The sequence below is a fragment of the Centruroides vittatus genome, unplaced genomic scaffold (genome assembly GCF_030686945.1).
Source record: "Centruroides vittatus isolate TY-2023 unplaced genomic scaffold, ASM3068694v2 contig_5, whole genome shotgun sequence".
NCBI classification, from domain to species: Eukaryota; Metazoa; Arthropoda; class Arachnida; order Scorpiones; family Buthidae; genus Centruroides; species Centruroides vittatus.
In genome coordinates this window covers 308,805-329,187 of record NW_027122286.1, presented here as the reverse complement: position 1 = coordinate 329,187, position 20,383 = coordinate 308,805, and the positions used below count along the sequence as shown (strand labels likewise).

The window sequence follows — 20,383 nt, the reverse complement described above, 5'->3', positions numbered from 1 at the left end:
TTAATTATAATTTACTAATAATTACTAAAAGCATTTTTTTCATATGGAACATTTATTTTCAAAAGGACATTTTTATTATATTAATATTAATAAATTCTACACTATCAAACAGGTTTTTTTCAATTTAGTAAGAAAAATATTGCTCAATTCATAAGAATCTAAAGATATGGCAAATATATCTAACTTTTATTATTAAAAATCCATTAATTAAATAAAATATCCCTGAAAATTTAAATGAGTTCAGTATCTTAATATTTTAAAAATAAATTGTTAATTGTTTTGACCTTTAAAAAAAAGGATAAAACAATTAACTAATCAATTTAAGAATTCTAAAGTCTGTAACTTGTGTACAAGTATTTTTCAAGTTTACATTTTAGTTTTCTAGCCAAAGAAAATGATGTTGACCTTGATTACAATTACTGTGTGGAACTAAATGGAACCTAGAATGAAAAAAGACTCAAACTATTAAGATTCTTTTACATAATAAAATGGTTAATTATAATGGCTCTGTGACAGAAATTTTTAAAATAAAAACATCTGAAATATTTATATATTGATATAAAATTTACAATTCTCATTTCTCTCATTTTTGGCACTTTTATTTAAATAATTATTATTATATGATTTTATGTTTAATTTTTTGATAATTAATAACTTTCCTTCTATTTTTTATAGTTGTTATTCTTGTGAAAAAATTCATTAATGTTTAATAATGCTATTTATTTCATTTATACTATTATATAATACTGATAGCTATAATGCAGTTTTCAAAAACAAGCTAAATATTTACATTAAAGAATAATTTTGAATCTAATTTGATAATCAGCTAAATCATCAGATGATTTAGCTGATTATGATTATGATAGCTCTAATGATCAAAAAGATAAAGGAAAATGTTTTTAAAATTCTTTAATTAAATACTATAAAGGTACAGTACAGTACATAGAACCAACTTGGCACAATATTCATTAAAACAAAATATTACTTAATTCAGGCAACCAATAATTTTATGAAAAGAGATATTTTATCCAAACATCTGATCATCCTCAGTTTACAACTCAATTAACAGATTTGTAGATCTTTTAACTGCTTAGTTCATGAACTAAGCAGTTATTTTGTTTATTAATTTTTAAAATGTTAAAATAAGAAATTTCCAAATTATATAAATTAATGTTCATAATAACTATTTATTAATTTGAATTATCAACATTACAAAACAAATTTATTAAACTTACCAAATGATTTCGGGCTTGATCAATTTGTCTTTCTCCTTCAAGAATCATCTCAAACTGATGCTTGAATAGTTTTATTTGTTCTAGAAAATGGTATAACAGCAAAAATTAAGTTAATCATAACGTACATTATAAATTTTCTACTATAATATAGCCTACCTATAAAATCTCTTTGAACATCTGTCCATAAAATATTCAGTTCAGCTAACTGACTCATAATGTCCTAAAAATTTAGTAGTAAAAATTAATTAAATGACTGTCAATAGCATTAATTGTACAAGATGTTATAGTCTTAGAACATACTTGAATTGCCCTGTTTTCATCAGCCGTAGCCCATTTTACCATATCTTGAGCAGCTATAATACAACATTTATTTTAATACTGTACTTTGTGTCTTGCCTTAAAACTATAACTGAAAATTTAGAATCAGTCTGTAAATTAAACTTGTTAAAACATAAGATTATAACCTCTCAAAAAGCAATGGGCTATATTTCATTTTAAATGAACATTCTAACATTTATGAAAAAAAATCTAATTATATTATTTATTTTAAATACAGTTAATTAATATCATATTCATTTATTTTAATAAAAAAAAAAAGAGTAAACATTCAATAACTATCAAATCAAACACTAAATGTTTGTTGAATTATGCCAAGTTAATGTCACATATTTGTACAACCAAGAATACCTATCCTGGAAAAATTTCTGAGATCAATATTCAAAGTATAAAGATTTTGATTCATGATAACTAATCATTATTTTCTTATGCTGTGTCTAAAAACTAAAATAGTTATACTGCATAGTTCTCTTTAACTTAATAAAAATTAATAATTACCCTTTACACACAAAATATAATTCTAACAGTGTTATATAATTATTTTATATATCATTTTAGAAGAATAAATTTACAAATTAGTGAGAGCGCTCAAAAAATTCAATAGCTGAAATAAATACATAAAAAAATTAAATTAAACTGTTTTAATGAAAATAGAATTCAACACAACTTAAAAAATGCCTAAGCATTTTTAATCTATAATGCTCATCATAAGAACGTGAGCATCCCTCATGATAAATATCATTATTACTATAAAGCATGTGAAAATTTTCCAAATTTTTGTTAAATAATTTTATTAAAACAGTTTTGAGTTTATTTGAAAAATTAGAGTGCATAATTTCCAAAATTACTGTACAGTTGTGTATTTTAAAGAGAAGTACGATAACATTGGCTTCTGAAATTACTATGAACTAGTCTGAGATGCACGAGTTGTAAAATAAAAAATATTAATATTTAGAATTGAATAAGGTTAATAGTAATATAACTTAAGATACTTGTTTCTATGACTGTTTTCTTACTGTATTCCATATTTCACATGATCAATATTTGTGTTATGTATTGCCAGTATGAAGAGAAGAGTTTACATAAACTTAGTTGGCAGTTATATGTAAGTAATATGCAATGAAGCAGATTTTATATACTTGAATAATTATTTTCAGGTTCTTAAATTTGTATTTTGAAAGTTTTGAACATTTTTCTGTGTTTTTAGATTAAACTAAAAATTAAAGTGATTAAACAACATTTAATTTTTTTTAAGGTTTATATAAAATTTTTTTAAAATAAAAATGCATATATAAACTTTATCAAGTTCAAAAATATACAATATTTAAATGGAAGTAAATGAGATCTATCATTTCTGTTTATTCTTCAATAAATTAGAAATATAATTCAAATTAATATTGTTAATAAAAAAACTAACATAATATACAAATACATTAGTTACTTATATTAATGTTAAGATTATTATTATATTTGATTTATATATCAAATATATTAATAATCAATATTAAATATTGGCAAATCACAAACATTATTTGGATGAATTGTTACTACAAGATCAATATCATAAAATGGTTATTGGTTTATTGATTGTTAGAATTTGTTAATTTAAGTAACAATAATTAAAAATGGAAATTAATTATTGCTTTTTAATTAATATTTAATCAACTTATTGAAATAAATATTTAATTATTTTAGAGAAGATATTATACAGAGCTAATATTATAAAAAGTATGCAAATATTTTTTTTTAAATACTAACTAATTCTTTCTTTTTATTCTTCTAACTAAAACAGCTGCTGCACATGTTAAAAATAGCTTTACATGTAACTGGGATAACCTTGAAACTTTTTCATTTCATTCTGTAGCAAATGAGCATTTAATTTCATTTAAATCAAAATTTGGTATTATTTTGTGTAAGGATATTCAATATTATTACATTCATTACATTCAGTTTAAATGTTAAAGATACAATACGAAAACCATGAGAATATAAAATAGCTTTTCTTAACTGATATAAAACTGAAATGTTCGTAAAATTATTTATACAATAAATACATGAATGCAAATAAAGCATTTCTAACTATATCAGTTTTGCTTATTTTAATCATTGTTAAGTATTGTTTAATATTTTACTGTATATAATTTTAACCAAGGCATTTGTTATCTGAGTAAGATTTGTGTTTGCACAAGACAATATCTTGTAAACTTGTATTTAATATTTTTTACTGCACTTTAATTTTGTAATTTCACACTGTTCTGACTAAAAATCAAAACTTTAATAGGATTGAAATTTATAAAAATATTTCTTAATACACTTCTAAGTAATACAACAAGAATATTAATACTTCAAAAATTATAAACTTCACTTCAAGATTTAAATAAGACAAATAACAAATATATTCAAACAGGTATAATGATATCAGAATCACCTTTATACAGGCATACCTCATTTTAAGGTGCTTTGATTTATAGCATATCATTAAACAATGCTTTTCAATTTTATTTGGTTATTCTTGCTCTGCTTTCAGGGCATTTTCAGGTTTTGTTTTTTGTTTTTTTTGATCATTTTTTAAACCTAATGTGCACATAATAAATAATAGTATAATTATGATTTTAGTGTTTTATATTCACTAACAAGTAAAAAAACTATGTTTTACTTTATGGCAATACTTATTTTATAACAGTAGTCTGAAACCACATTATTAGTGAGGTATGCACATAATATTATATATAACACATCACTCAATAAGTCTCTGATCTGACACATATATGGCAACACTGTTGACAGACCCATATGATTTCTGAATAGTACCAACCTTTAAATGATACATGTCAAAATTTCATGACATTCTGACAATTAGTTTACAGGTTACAGTGGTTTTAGTGACCCAAGTTTTGCAATTTTTAAAACAATGGATAAAAAAAAATTTCATGTGTTGATTAAACATCATTTTTTGATGGGGAAAAATTACTGTTGAAGCCAAACAGTGGCTTGATAAGCGTTATGGAGACTCTCCACCAGGGAAATCAACTATTATTGACTGGTATGCTGAATTTAAACGTGGTTGCTGAATGCTCTGGTCGCCCAAAATCGGCAGTTGTTCCAGAAAACATAAAAAAAGTCCACAAAATAGTTTTGGAAGACTGTAAAGTGAAGTTGCATGAGATAGCTGACACCTTAAACATATCAGAAGGTAGTGTGTTTACAATTTTACACAAAAATTTGAGCATGCGCAAGTTGCTTTCGAAGTGGGTGCTGCATTTGCTCACACCAGACCAAAAACAACAATGCACTGACGATTCAGGAGTGCTGTTTGGAGCTGTTCAAGCAAGATAAGAAGGATTTCTTGTGTCGGTATGTGACAATGGATGAAACATGGATCCATTACTACACAACTAAATCAAAAAGATTGTCAGATGAGTGGACAGCAGCCGGTGAAAGTTGTCCAAAGTGATCAAAAACTCAAAAGTCAGCTGGCAAGGTTATGGCATCCGTATTTTGAGATGCGCATAGTATTTTGTTCATCAACTATCTTGAGAAAGGTAAAACTATCAATAGAAAATATTACATAGCACTATTGGATTGAGTGAGTGTAAAAATCAAGAAAAAATGCCCTCATATGCAAAAGAAAAAAGTGCCGTTCCACCAAGACAATGCCCCGTGTCACAAGTCGATGAAAACGATGGTTAAATTGAATGAATTACGCTTCAAATTGCTTCCTCAACCACCGTACTCTCCAGATCTGGCCCCCAGAGACTACTGGCTTTTTGCAGACATCAAAAAGATGTTCCAGGGAAAGAAATTTGGCTCAAATGAAGAAGTGATTGCCGAAACTGAGGCCTATTTTAAGAGCAAAGACAAAATCGTTCTACAAAAAAAAAAAAAAAAAGGCATCAAAAAGTTAAAGGATCATTGGAATGAATGTATCACTCTTAAAGGAGAGTATGTTGATGAATAAAATTGAATTTCTAAAAAAAAAAATTGTTTTTCTCGGTTAGACTGGAAACTTATTGAGTGATGTGTTAGATATTACTTTCATAATATCACTCACCAAATAAACCATCACCAGTTCCTAACCAAACAGAAAAAAAAGGAAAGTTTTTTTCCTGTTTGGTTATGAACTGGTGATGGTTTATTTGGTGAGTGGTCTATAAATAACTATCCAGTTTTTTAAAATTTACTCATAATATCATAGTTACTTGATTATGGTAACTATTTAATACATAATTTTTTTATATATTAGGGAATATTACTCATATTTTACAGTAAATATTAAATAAAATGTAAAAGAAATCTGTGATACTTCTTTTAATGATTCAAATTTAAAAAAGAAATTCAATATATTAATAATATTAAGTAACCAATTCTGATGTTACATGTATACAAAAACATTAAACTTCAACATATTTGTATTACATTACAAATATGTAAAAATTCTGCATTGACAACTGAAAATATGACATATTTTGTTAAAATAATTTGGTTTTTGCTATTTTAAATTAATGCCAACACAAAAATAAAAAATAATAATTTAATCGTTTTAGATGATAATGAATAAAGCAAAGCATACTTATAAATAGATGAAAATATGTAATGTTAATTATATAAACATATCAAACCTAACAATATCTTAAATATTTATAAGACATCCAAATAAAAAAGCAATAAAATGAACCAAATAATTTACATATTTTTATCTACAATAAAGATGAATATAAAAAGTTTTCAAAACAACACCCACTGTTTTACTGAATTCAAGATTATTTTTAGACCTGATCCTCAAGAGCCATTGATGGCACGAACAGTTTTATAAATATTGCATTTGGCAAACTATCACATAGCAGTTAACTGACTGCATATGCCAAGAAATTGTTTAAATAATTGCACACTTTTTCACATTTTGCTTCTAGTAAATAAGAATTTACTTCAAGGAGTATATGTTTTGAAATTGTCTATGCTTTAAAGAATTTACACAGGAACAAGTCTGAAAACAACTTCTAACTCAATAAAGTAATGCCATCTCAACAAAATTTTTTATATAAGAAATTACAATGGCTGTCTTTTTATAAAGGAAAAATATAAAAATTTTTGAGAACATTTCAGATATTTTTTATTAATCTACCATTTAAATTATAAGAAAATTTATAACTAAAATCTTATTTATATAAAAAACTGTATATAGAATATAGAGAAACTACATATATACAGTGAAAACTGTTTAGGCAACCACCTGCATTCGACAGGCACCTGTCAAAATGGGAAAAATTTCTGGCATGAAATAGTTTATACATAGTCTTCATATAAGTTATATGAAGACTATGTATAAACTATTAAACAACCACCTGTGTAACATGACTGTGGGCATCAAGTTTTGGTCTGAAACAACATACAACAACTGTAATAAGCAACCACTTCTGTGAATATATCCGGTCTAAACTATTGTTTGAACCCATCGCAACGTTTCTCCCTCCTAATATAATAAATTAGTCTAAACTCTTGTTCGAACCCACCTCAGGTACTTCTCCCACCCTTGAAATTAGGTGCAGGTGTTAATGAATTAGTCTAGCAACAAAAGAAATTCATTTCAGTTTGTTTGAAATTGTCCAAAAATGAAAGAAATGCAAAGTGTTGTCGTTAGAAGATCATGTTAAAGTTATCAGAGAATGTGAAAATGGTTTATCACAACAGCAATTAGCAGCAAAGTTTAACTGTCAGGCAACCTTCCTTTTTTGATTCCACGATTGCTAATTGCGGAATATAATGAAATCATATTATGAGAAAAAATAATAAAATTGTTTTATTATTAATTAATAATTTTTCTTATTATACTTAAGAAAATATTAAATATTAAAAAAATACAGTATTTTTAATGTTAAAATAAGATTAAACTAACGAAAACCAAAACCAAAGTGATGGAGAGATACAACACACTTGTATAATTCATGTAACTTAGTAGTAGTGTTGCCACCCGTCTGGTTTTCACCTGGACAGTCTGGTTTTTAATTCATTGTCCGGGATTTTGTAGCAACCTGTCAACCTTTTTTTTTTTTGCTTCTCAGCTCTAAATCTAAGTTATTTCATTTCTTAATTTAAGTTCCTACACAAGTCCCTAACTGGTTTAGAACTGGTGTGCACTTTATTCTTCGCATGGTAAAATAACATTGCACATGCATCAGGGACTTCTGTTCGAATAAACCTGATCTGCCATCTGGGTCAGCAATTTTGAAAAGGCAACACTACTGAGGAGCAAATGAAAAGAATCAAGTTGAATTAATTAAGTCGAAAAAAAGAAAGTGTGCATTATAATTGAGAAAATGAGAGTATTGTATTAAACTTTAAAATATTGGTATTAAATCAGTCTTATAAAATCATGACAACTCTTGTAAATCAAGTTATCTGATAAGAATAAAATACAATACCAATATAGCTCTATCATTGAAAAAAATTCACTTATTTTTGCTCACCTTGAGTTTTGCTTAGTAGAAATGGCTAAAAAGTGCACAAAATATGTACAGAAATACGGTATTACAGCACCACCTGTATTGGATGACCACCTGTCTAAAAGACCACTTTTTAAAGGGACCGTGGGTGGTCACCATAGACAGGCTGTACTGTGTATACAGGGTGGGCCAGCGAAAACGAAACGGCAGAGTGTTCGTGTTCGTCCAAGCAAATCGCTCGAACAGGTCGATTTTACTCTCGAGGGAACATCTTATGCAATAAAGTTTTTGAGAATCTGAATATTAACTAAACAAACATTTTTTTCGAAATAAATGTTTGTTTAGTTAATACAAAATAAATGAGTTTTTAAAATTTTTTGTTGTCTGTTGTATTCAGAATCACAAAAACTTTACTGCAAAAGATGTCCCCTCGAGAATAAAATCGACCCATTCGAGCGATTTGCTTGGACGAACACGAAGACTCTGCCGTTTCGTTTTCGCTGGCCCACCCCGTATATATATACACACACACAGTAAAACCTGTCTATGGCTATATATATGTTGTATGTATTTTCCTGCCAACTCCCCATCCCTGACTAAGAAAATCAAATTATACAGTGATTATGAGAAGTCACTCAACAACATTGATTCTTGTTGATTAATGCAAAAATGCATTATTGCTATAATGCTTTATTGAGATTTAGAACAAGCTCATATTTTACAAAAAGAGAACAATGAGAAAGATTAAAATAATTAATGAAATTATAAAAAAAATAAAATGAAGATGAATACTCTGAAAATTTTAGTTTTCAAATTGACTGTATTATTAACATCATAAATTTTTTACAGACTATCAAATTTTAATCATTTGATGTAATGCAAATTATGAAGATGAATATTGTAACATAGTCAAAGAGTGAGACAACAATATAAATATTGTTACTGCTAATCTCTGAAAGTAATGGAGTCATTGTTGATAATCCATACAGCTCTTCAACCAAATGTTAAAAATGTAAATATTTACTTTTAATACCAGAAAAAAAAAATTATTGTTTATTTGCATTATTTACGTAAAAAAGATGATAGATATGTTAGTTTAGGAAATATTTAATAATTAATAGGTTTGCTATTTTACAAAGTTTTGCTTACATGAGAAGTCTTAGAACATATTAGTCACATTTGGAAGGCAATGAAAGTTTCAAATTCTTAAGTTTACATGAGATGTTTACATGTATATGTAAACATCTCATGTAAGCTTAAGAATTTTGAAACTTTATTTGTAAATCAATAACATTAAACAAATGCTATATATAATATAATACACTCATGTTTGCGAAAATTGCAACACCATGAAGGAATTGTCAGAAATTAATGAAATTTATTCCACTTATTACTGATAGTGGTACAAATAAATGATCAAATTTACAAGACAAAAAAACAAGAAGATCATCAGAAATCAGTACTTTGTGTGTCCGCCACGCTGAGTGATGAGAGCCTGTACATGTCGTGGCATTGAATCATAGAGGTTCTGAATGTAATCCTGGGGAATGGCATTCCAGATGGCTTCGACTTGACGCCAAAGTTCAGTCTTATTGTGTGCCCCACCAGCTGTACGAGCGAGTTGCCGACCAATGAAATCCCAGATATGCTCGATGGGCGACATATCTGGGGAATAAGCAGGCCATGGAAGAAGCAAAACCTGTTGTGCACTGAAGAAGGCTTGTGCAGTCTGAGAAACATGTGCACAGGCATTATCCTGCTGAAATACAGCACCCGGAATGCATTGAAGAAGGGGGAGGACCTCTGGCTCCACAATTTCCCCTATGTAGCAATCACTGTTGAGGTTGCCCGCAATGTGCACTAGATGGAATCGACAATTATACCCAATAGCTTCCCACACCATGATGCCAGGCGTTTGTGCGATATGATGCTGGATAACACACTGTGGGAGCAGACGTTCCCCTCTGTAACGTCTGACGTGTACTCTTCCACCACTGTACTGCAGATTGTAGCGAGATTCATCAGAAAAAACAACTTGTTGCCACTGGGCATGCCACACACTGTGTTACTGAGCCCATTGAAGTCGAAGGTGTCTGTGAATCAGTGAGAGGGGAATCCTGCATGGAGGAACCCTTGCACACAGTTCATGCTGCAGCAGACGGCGACGAACTGTGGAGCTAGACAACAAAACACCTGTAATTCTTATTAAATTTTCTATGATAGCTGTATTCTATGTTGATCTAGTAATAGTCTCTAATCCGAAAAATTGACGGTAGACTGCCTCACAGCTTAACAGGTTCAAAACTCCTTTATTGCCTTTTTACAAATGCATTTCAGGTCAGTATTATTTTCCCTGACCCCTCTTCAGTGCTATAAAACAAAATTTGTATATGTAACAAAAACTAACGCGAGAAGAAAAAAAAACAAGAAACACTTTAAAAAACCGTTTTTCCAATACCTTAAGTTCTTCATACACTCCTTTTACACCTATACAGTACTTTCGGGTTTTGTTTACATTGTCTTAAAAAATATGGTTTTTTTCCCCTGCAACAGTGCACTACAGCAATACTACATAAATAATTACAAAAGTATAAAAACTAATTAACGTTCTAGCCTATTTTTAATATAAATTTCAAAAGTTTTAAACAATCAATTATACATACGTACATACTACTGTATAGGTGTAAAAGGAGTGTATGAAGAACTTAAGGTATTGGAAAAATGGTTTTTTAAAGTGTTTCTTGTTTTTTTTTCTTCTTGCGTTAGTTTTTGTTACATATACAAATTTTGTTTATGGCACTGAAGAGGGGTCAGGGAAAATAATACTGACCCGAAATGCATTTGTAAAAAGGCAATAAAGGAGTTTTGAACCTGTTAAGCTGTGAGGTAGTCTACTGCCAATTTTTCGGATTAAAGAGACTATTACTAAATCAAAACACTTGTAGCCGTGCTCCAAAGTTGTGCTAACAGACGAGAGGATGCTGTATGGTTCATCACAGCCATGCAGATGAGGTGTCTGTCGTCCCATGCCGTTGTGCTATTGCTTGCCCCACTGCCAGATTTTTGCCTTATTTGGTTCTCCTCTGTCCATTTCTTCCAAACACGCATCACTGTTGTGGCATTACACTGCATGCGGGTTGCAATTTCTCAATACGAAAATCCACTCTCTCGCATACCAACGATGCGGCCTCGTACGAACTCCGTTAGTTGTTGGCATGGCTTCCTCTGCTTTTGACGAGGCATATTGACCACCAATGAAACGTTTACCGCAGACAGAGGAAGATAAATGGATTTCAATGCATCTTTACAGTCCTTTATATACCTAGTGGCTGATAAGGAGCCGTTTCTCGTTCCATGCATGCACAATCGCTTTGTAATTCTAATCATTTGCATGTCTTACCTCACTTTACATTTCCTATAAGTTTGGTTCAATTTGCACAATTCCTTCATGGTGTTACAATTTTCATAAACATGAGTGTAGTTACACTATGTACAGTATATCCTATTAATCTTGTGAAATAAAAACTTACTTATTATAAGTTTCATTCAGAAAATCATACCTGAATTTTGAGCAGCCATAAAAGCTTTGGCAGCTTGTCTCATATCTTTTAGTTCAGAAATAACCATATTTAAATCAGCATGTCCTCCTCCAATAGACTTTAGACGTACACCACTCCTAAATAATTATAGATTTTATAATAAATTATAAAAATTCTTTATTATTATTATTATAAAATTAAATATAAAGCAATGAAACTTCTGAAGACAATTACTCCCTTTCAGGAGACTATCTCCAATATATGAATTTTTTTCTCCACAATTGGCTTTTTTGGCCTAAATAATAAATATAATTTATGCCATTTTGAAAAAACCACCTCTTCACTGGTTCAATGACTATCCTCTTATAATAATGCAAAACATGCAGTTTTAAATGACTGCATTGCAAACATGGTCTAAAAGCTGTATGTATAAAATACTGTGTGTTATACTTTGTAAATGCAACAGTACCTTTTAAACATAATGTTAAAATCATGTGCACTGTAATCAAGATGTCAAATGTCAGATAAACAAAAGAAAGGCTTTATTTCTTTACCTTAAAGGAAAGGAAAGGATTATGTAATTGAACAAAGTGAAACTGGAAAATTGCTATGACAATTGGTAAAGGAATTTTAAGTGTGGAAAGACCGAAATCCAAGCAGCTGGTGTCAATATTTCTTTCAGAAAACATTCTCTGAAGAAGTATTTTTGTTATATGAAGTAGTGACAAATGCAATTGATCAGTCAATTTATATGTATATATACACGAAGAAACGATAATCCTTTGTGTTTTTATAAAATGCATTTTATATGAGGAGCTATTTTTCAATCTCCCGAGGAACTACTCTCCCAGACTTCCCCTGAAAAAACTTCTGTTCCTGCTAATAATAAACTTTGTGTCAGTGAATGGGAAGGAAACACAAATGAGAATACCAAAAAAGATGTGCTCAATCATCTGAAGATGTTAACAAACAATTCTGGAGTGATTCAATTGAAGTGGGGCCAAAAGGCTTGCCTGTCTCAAGACCAATACTGCAAGAATTGGCCTTAAAATTTGTCACAAAAGTCTTTCATGCCAGTAGCAGATGGCTTCATACATTTAATCTGTGCCAAAACGTGTTTTAAGCAGTTTGTGGCAAAATTGTAGAAGTAAACGAAGATATTTTCAATGGATGGAAGTTAAGTATTCTGACTATTATCCATAGCTATGCTGATCATGACATCTACAATATGGATATGATGAGATAGTTTTACAAAGCAATTACAGACAATGCATTAATAAACAGTAAGCAGTGCAGACTGAAACTAGTAAATTAAACACTAACTGTTGCCTTGTATGCTAATCTCTACAGAGTAATGGAGTCACTGTTGATAATCCATACAGCTCTTCAACCAAGGGTCTACAAAAATGTTAATGTTTCATAATTTGATGTTCCAGTGATAAGCAAATAAGAAGACATAAATGTTATGTCAGATTTCTGTTCATGGTTCAATAGGTTGAATGATTAAATATGTTGACAAAAGAAAAAAAACTTCTTTTGTTTGTCAGTATTGCCCCTTGTCATTGCTACAAGAAACTTTCAACTGTGGAGACAAAATTCTTCCCATCAAAGATATCATCATGTTCACAGCTACTAAGCCAAAATATCATAAATGCATTTAAAATCCATCATGAAAAGATAATTTGTGACCACTCATTGCCAAGATAAACAAAACATCATAATTGCTTGAGCTAGCAAGAGTTATCACATGCTCTCATAAGTCTTGCTAAACATAAACCTTAAGCTTGTAAACTTTGAAATCAAATCCTTGTTTGTATGCTAGTTGAAGTTCAAAAACAATAAAAAAGCAAGATTTTTCAAACATGAATTATGAAAATAGTACAAGTAACAAATTCTGAATTGCATTAATTAAAATGCTTAAAATTGTAAGTGATGAAAAGTCCAAAATCCATCCAATAAGTATGTTTTTGGACTTACAAGCTGATTTTTGTATAGTTGTTGAATGATGATAACTTAAAAAATGTTTTATTTGATGCTACAGACAAAGCCGAGAACATGCACTTCCTATAAATGTCAATTTTGTGGAACAAAAGTTACATAATGCAATGTTTAATTATTGGATTTTGGACTTATACCATTTACAATCTATACTAATATATAAAGAGGTAACTAAGTTTGGTTGTAACAGGTAATCTCCGAAACTACTCATCCGATTTCAAAAATTCTTTCACCAATATTTAGAATGGACCTTCAGGGTGGACATTGTTTAACGGAATAATATATAGCCTTTCATATAAATTAAAAGATAACATCTAGAATTAAGGCTTTTATGTCCAACAGATGGCGCTAACTTCGACGACCTAAGTTTGCTTTTCTATGAGGCATTCTGCTTTTCTGTGAGGATGGACTAAAGCAGATCATTTTCTATCTATCTATATAAATAAAATATAACGTTCGTTTGTTCCTACCGATTCCTTTGAAATTTTGACACAACGTTGCATTCGAATACGCACGTGTTTTTATATAATATACATGTCGAAATTCCCCCTACTGGGGGAGATGGACAGGATTAAGGCTTACTGTGAAGAACTCAGCTTCTATTATACTATTTTACATGCAGTTTTTTGCGTTTTTGATTGCGTTTTAATAGGTTACATCAACAGAATATACACTAAAAAGGGATTTTTCGATATTTCCTTGCGAGGGAGAGGGACGAGGATTAAGGCTTACTGTGAAGAACTCTGCTTTTATTATACTATTTTAGATGCATTTTTGATTGCATTTTAATAGGGTACGTCAAGAGAATGTACTATACACTAAGAAAAGATTTTTTGAAATTCACCCCACGGGGGAAACGTTATACATTTATAATAGATACATTTTGAGCCACAACAACGCGTGGCCGGGTCAGCTAGTATGAAATAAAATGTTTAAAATCTTGCACACTTCTGTGAATGTAGATATTGTACAGTTCAGAATTTATAATTCATATTTTTTTCACACTATTATATAATTGCCAGCAAAGTCAATAAATGCATTTATTTTTGCAGCACACTTTTCATATGTTTATGCCACTTCAATATTGTATACTGCCAGAAAAGCATATTTTCTTTAGCAGCCTATCTCTCAAGACAATCACTTTTGCATGCAATTCTGAATAGTTGTCTGAGAGAAGTTTCACTATATTAAAAATGTTTGTATCATATAAAATTTACAAATTATAATATTTCATATATAATAAGTACATTTTTATTTTGTGAGGTTTCTTAATAATAGTTCAAAATAAATAAATCAAATAAATTTTATTCTTTTTATTAAAATGAAATTTATTTGATTTACAGTTAATTAAATAAAATATCTATTAAGAAAAATTTGTGATAAAGTTTATATTTTATTGTAGGTAAAACACAAAATATATGATAGTTTGGTAGTGTGATAGATACAGCAACAAAGTGTGTCTATGGTGAAATTGTTTATACTTCTATTTAATATTCTTACATAAATCTGAATTGACTTCAAAGGGCAAAAAAAATCCAATAAAATACAGTATACAGATATTCTTTCCAGAAGAGAGTAATGATTAATAATTAAATCAATATATCAGAATAAATTTTATAGACTCATAAATTTGAATAATTATATATTTTTAAAATTTTCAAGTATGTATTAAAACTACATCAAATCTTTATGAAATAAATATTATAAAAGTTAATGAACGAATAAAGAATAATATGTAATAATGAAAAGTTATAAAGAATAATTTTTATCCTAAAAATCTTCAATTACTAGATATTCATAATATCTAAAAAACAATTTTACTGATACATTTTTCTATATATATATGCACACAATGACATCTTTCATACTTATTTCAGCAACTTTATTCAGAAAACATTCGTTATTTCTGAATAAAGTTGCTGTAATAAGTATGAAAGATGTCATTGTGTGTGTGTATACAGTATATACCATATTTACTCACATATAAGACGAGGTTTTTATTCATTTTTCACTGCTTCAAAAACCTAGGTTGTCCTATACACGTAAGTGAAGGATTCTTTGCGTTTTGCAATAATTTTTGTAAACCATGCATTTGCATTTTTTACTGGATGCCCTCTGGTGTTTAAAAACAAAAGTCTTTCATCTGGGTTGTTTGAATCATTCTTGTATATTGTCAAGACTAAAGATGAATAGCAATAAGAAAAGCAAAGCTTTTGAATTGAATTCCAATTTGAAATTCCAAAATCACAGAGAGCCCAATATAAGTTTAAATTTATCCCCAGGTGAAAACAGATGATTATTCGGAAATCAGAATTTGGAGAAACTCATAAATGTAATCGATGGAGAGTGGATTTAACTGTTAAGAATAGGAAAAAAAGGTTCTGGATCGTCCAGCTTTACACGAATAAGTTATGTCGATTTTACAAGATTTTTCTTTAAAGTTTAAAATGCCAGTAATTTTTGTGGGACAATGTGTTCATTTACATGCATTTGATATAAAATTAGAATTGTATTAATAAATCTAATTTTCTTTATTTTGATTTTTAAAGTCGCACCTCGTCCTATATACAAGATCATCTTATACGTCAGTAAATACAATATTAAAGAGTTCCAGTTTAGTAGATAACTTACATTCTTCTAATTCTTGATTTTCAAAATGCTAATACTAAAATTATTGAATTATCATGTATTTTAATTGGGCTGCCTTTCTTAATAGTTATAATTTATTATTACTAGATAGGACATGTTATCATCTATTAACAGATCTATTAAATAAATAAATTTAAATTGGATTTATGTGGTGTGTGGAACACAGCAGCAATTCCCTTCTGGGGATTTTTCCCCAGTAAAGCCAAGTATCACAGGTAGTAAAAATTCTGTAAGACATATTGTTTACTTTCTGCACTTCCTCCAAAGATTTCTGAATCCACTACTAATATATACTCCTTCCAGGTTATATAAATATAGAACTTTACATGTAATCTTAATGGCAATTTATTTCTAGTAACTTATTGAATAAATAATAAAACAATACAAATATTAATTATTCAATTAAATTATAATGATTAAATTTAATACAAGAAGACACCTAACATCTCTAGTGACAAATTAATCAGTACTTCAAAATTATCATCACTGATATTTTGCCCCATGTTATACAGCAGTTGGTGTGGCTTTGTTATTATATATCAGGTTTCATGGGATATTTATATTTAATATGAACTTAAGGTAAATAGTTATGAGAATATGTTAAGAAATTTACTGATTAAACATATTTGGTAGTCAATAACTCAATTAATCAAAACTATTACTTGAGTGAACACTATCCAAAAATGCAATACAGTGAAAATTGTTTAAGCCAGACTCTCAGTAAGACAGAAATCTACTTATGAATTTTTTTTCTTATTTCCATATCATGTAATATATTACAAGTTAATGTAATAATTTTGTCTGTATAAGTCAGACACTGCTTAACTTGAACGTGGAAATCAATTTTAAGTTCAAAAAAGATAAAACAATCTTCGTAAGACAAAAGCAAGGTTAAGTAACACACAAAAACCACATGCCTGATAACACCAGCTGTGTTTTCTGTTTTTAGTCTTACCATTAGCTTAAACAAAAAATCATCATCATGTAGTGCAACTTTACAGTATCAATTGTTATTGAAGAAAACAAATAAAATAAGCTGCTTTGGCAACACTTTCATAAAATTTACCACATTAGAAAAATATGCACAATGAACAGAATACACTCCTGGAACAATGGACACTAATAGAAAAGGCACTAGAGTTAAGAAAGACTCACAAAACAATTAATTATTATTTTCAGTAAACAGTTAATACATTTTTAAGTAATTATTGAGTAACTTTATATATTTATTACTTATAATGCATTAAAATCAAAAACATAAGTTCAACACACATATTATGTTTTATGATTACTTTTAACTTGAAATAAAAACAGATTCTGTTTTATAGAGTTTTGTTTTCTGTCATATACAAAGTCACTGTAGATGGTAGAAAACTGTTCAAGTTGGAATGATATTTTGGACCTACTTGAGCGGACTACTAATTTAGAAAGATTTGACTGTAATTAAAAAATTATGTAGTAATGTATTAGAATGCTATAAAATGTTTATTAAACATGGAGTACTTCATTTGAAATAGTCTTTTAACTTTGACAATAGAAACTATAATTAAACTATTTTACTTTAAAGCAGTTAAATGATTTCTGGACCATCAATTATACTGTAACTTTATTTTGATATTATCACTATTTCACTTGGTATAATTTTAACTGGATATTTTGAAAAGTCTACAATTATTGTATTTTATAATGAAGAGAATTTGAGAGAGAAAAATTAATTCCTAGTTAAAATGTCACTAGATAAAAAATATAGCATACAGACAGCAATAAACTTATAATTACATGAATAAAAGAAATGGAAACATTGAATGTACAATCTCAGATTTTTTAAAGTTAATTCTACAAAATCTATAAAAATGTTTGCTTATTTATCTAGAATCAAAATTTATTAAATTTAATAACAGAATTAAATATAAAAGAAATGATTTCTCTAAGAATTCTAAACAAAAGTCTAAAGAGAATTCTTCAATTCAGAAGAAAATGTTTCATAAAATTAAATTTGAAAAATAATTTTAAATTGTAAATTACTTAAAAACAAAATTTTAAGCAATTTGAATAGAATCAAATAATCAGAATGCATGAAATATTTCATAATTAAATTCTAATGCATGTGAAATTGTTAATAATTAAAATGTTCACAAATGTAAATGAATTCATGCATTCTAAACATCTAATTCTATTTGAATCACATACTTTTAATCAGATAATCATATTCAAATATTTCATTAGCTAAAACACGTTTAATAACAGCTATTTTTTATGATAAATTTAGGTAACAGGAAATGGCATCACTTTTATTTAATTACATTTTCTTGAAAATTATTACAAGTTCCTTTGAAAAAGTACTTGTAGGCTTTCTGCTTTAAATTTTTTTAAGAATTACATCTTAAACTTTTGTAATATATTTTTTGAATATCATGTGTATAAAAATAGGATGGTATAACTGTTGTATATTAATTTATAAATCTAAATAAAAATAAAAATAAAAACAACCCAAATATAAGATCAAAAATGTAAATGTAGTAGTTTTATAGCTCAAAAATCCATGTTTCTAGAATTTATCCTATCTTGTATTTAGAAAAAGTTAAAAAGTTATACAAAAACAAATCATTCAAAATCTATATAATATTTTTAAAAAATAAGACTTCTTTTAAAATTATTTTAAACACTTTATATTACATATGAAAATTTTACATATTTTAAAAAAATTCTCAGTCAATAGTTGCAAAGGAATGTACTGTACATATTACTAAAGCATATCATGAACCAATTTTATTATTTTGTAAAAATAACTAACAGTGATAAAAGTAATGATCTGTATATTGGATGTAGTACATTCATTACATTTAAATAATTAAAAATAAAATTTTTGACAACCATTTAAGATAAAATTTAAAATTAATTTTAGAAAGCTCAACATACATTTTAAATCAAATGTGATTTCTATCAAGAAAGCTTTAAACTTCCATATATTTGAAGGTTATATTTAGAATAATATTTATATTATTTCTGATGTTAATAATTAAAGTTTAATTGTCAAAAGTTATTTGTTTTAAAATTTAGCTTTTGTTTAAGAAATTGTACTTCATAATTCATTTTAACTAAACAATTAACATTTATATATTTACTTTTGCAACTGAAAAATGTCTTTGTCTTTATAAACTTGTATCTTATCAGAAAGAAGTCACATGATAGATTTACTTAACTTTATGTCTATGACTAATTTGATTATAGGTCTCTACTATTGACTCATAATTAAGAAACTCTTAAACAATATGCAGTTGAATCATATTAGTTTACAAATGATAGTGAGCAATCAGAAAAGTAGATAGTGTAAAAATAAACTGCAATACATAGCAATCAATTCATGAAACTTTAATTGAATTCATTACTTTGATACACTATATAATGCTTTCTGTGGAAAGACATCTTCATATCTACATGATTTTTACTTGCATCTATAAATTTTACTTAAATTTAATAAAGTTAAAATTACATTTTATGTCATATTTAAAAACAACAAATACTCATGCATGAATAATTTCAATATAAATTAATACTGTAATTAATACATGAGGTATACTAGAAATAATAATAATCCAACTGAATTTAATCTCAAGTTTCACAGTGGTAGCCTAATGCTGTAATCATCTCATCCAACAATAATTGAAATTAAGACAGCTCTCTTTCTCTTTTATATAAAAAAAATAAATTTTTTTAATTATAAGTTCTATGATATTATCATCATTACATTTAATTGGATTAATTTCTAGTATACAGGATAAAAATGTATAAATTAGCACTTCCAATAAGTAACCTATGACCTGGTACCAGTCTGTGGAGAATTTGAAAATTAGAATATGTAATAATAATAATATATTACATTTCTGACAAAAAATAAATTTGATGTTTCTAAAACTTTTATTATTATTATTATTTAAACAAAATATTACATAATACTGCACAATTATCATAAACTTAGTAAAATGCTAATTATGATAGAAATATTCATAAATGCATGACGTACAGATCAGTTGCAATAAGGCAAGTTTTCTGAGATTCCAGATGAATTCCACAGACAATAATATAAATTTACTCCAATAAACTCAACATTACTATATAAACTGATATATACTTATCATGTCTCAACATCCCTATATAAATTCTTTTTTATACCATGACAATCTAT

At 28.0% G+C, this 20,383-nt stretch overlaps 1 protein-coding gene across 3 annotated transcripts in view; it reads right to left on the bottom strand.

Annotated features, from left to right (window-relative positions):
* The window catches only part of LOC136978187 (polyamine-modulated factor 1-binding protein 1-like), a 29,692-nt gene that overhangs the window by 4,456 nt on the left and 4,853 nt on the right, over positions 1 to 20,383 (bottom strand). For all 3 annotated transcript variants that reach the window (XM_067273834.1, XM_067273836.1, XM_067273835.1), the window contains 4 exons: positions 11,572 to 11,687; positions 1,536 to 1,588; positions 1,392 to 1,455; positions 1,236 to 1,315 (listed from right to left, as the gene is read on the bottom strand). In XM_067273834.1, the coding sequence (XP_067129935.1) occupies positions 1,236 to 1,315; positions 1,392 to 1,455; positions 1,536 to 1,588; positions 11,572 to 11,687 (313 nt within the window). The remainder of the gene's footprint in view (positions 1 to 1,235; positions 1,316 to 1,391; positions 1,456 to 1,535; positions 1,589 to 11,571; positions 11,688 to 20,383) is intronic.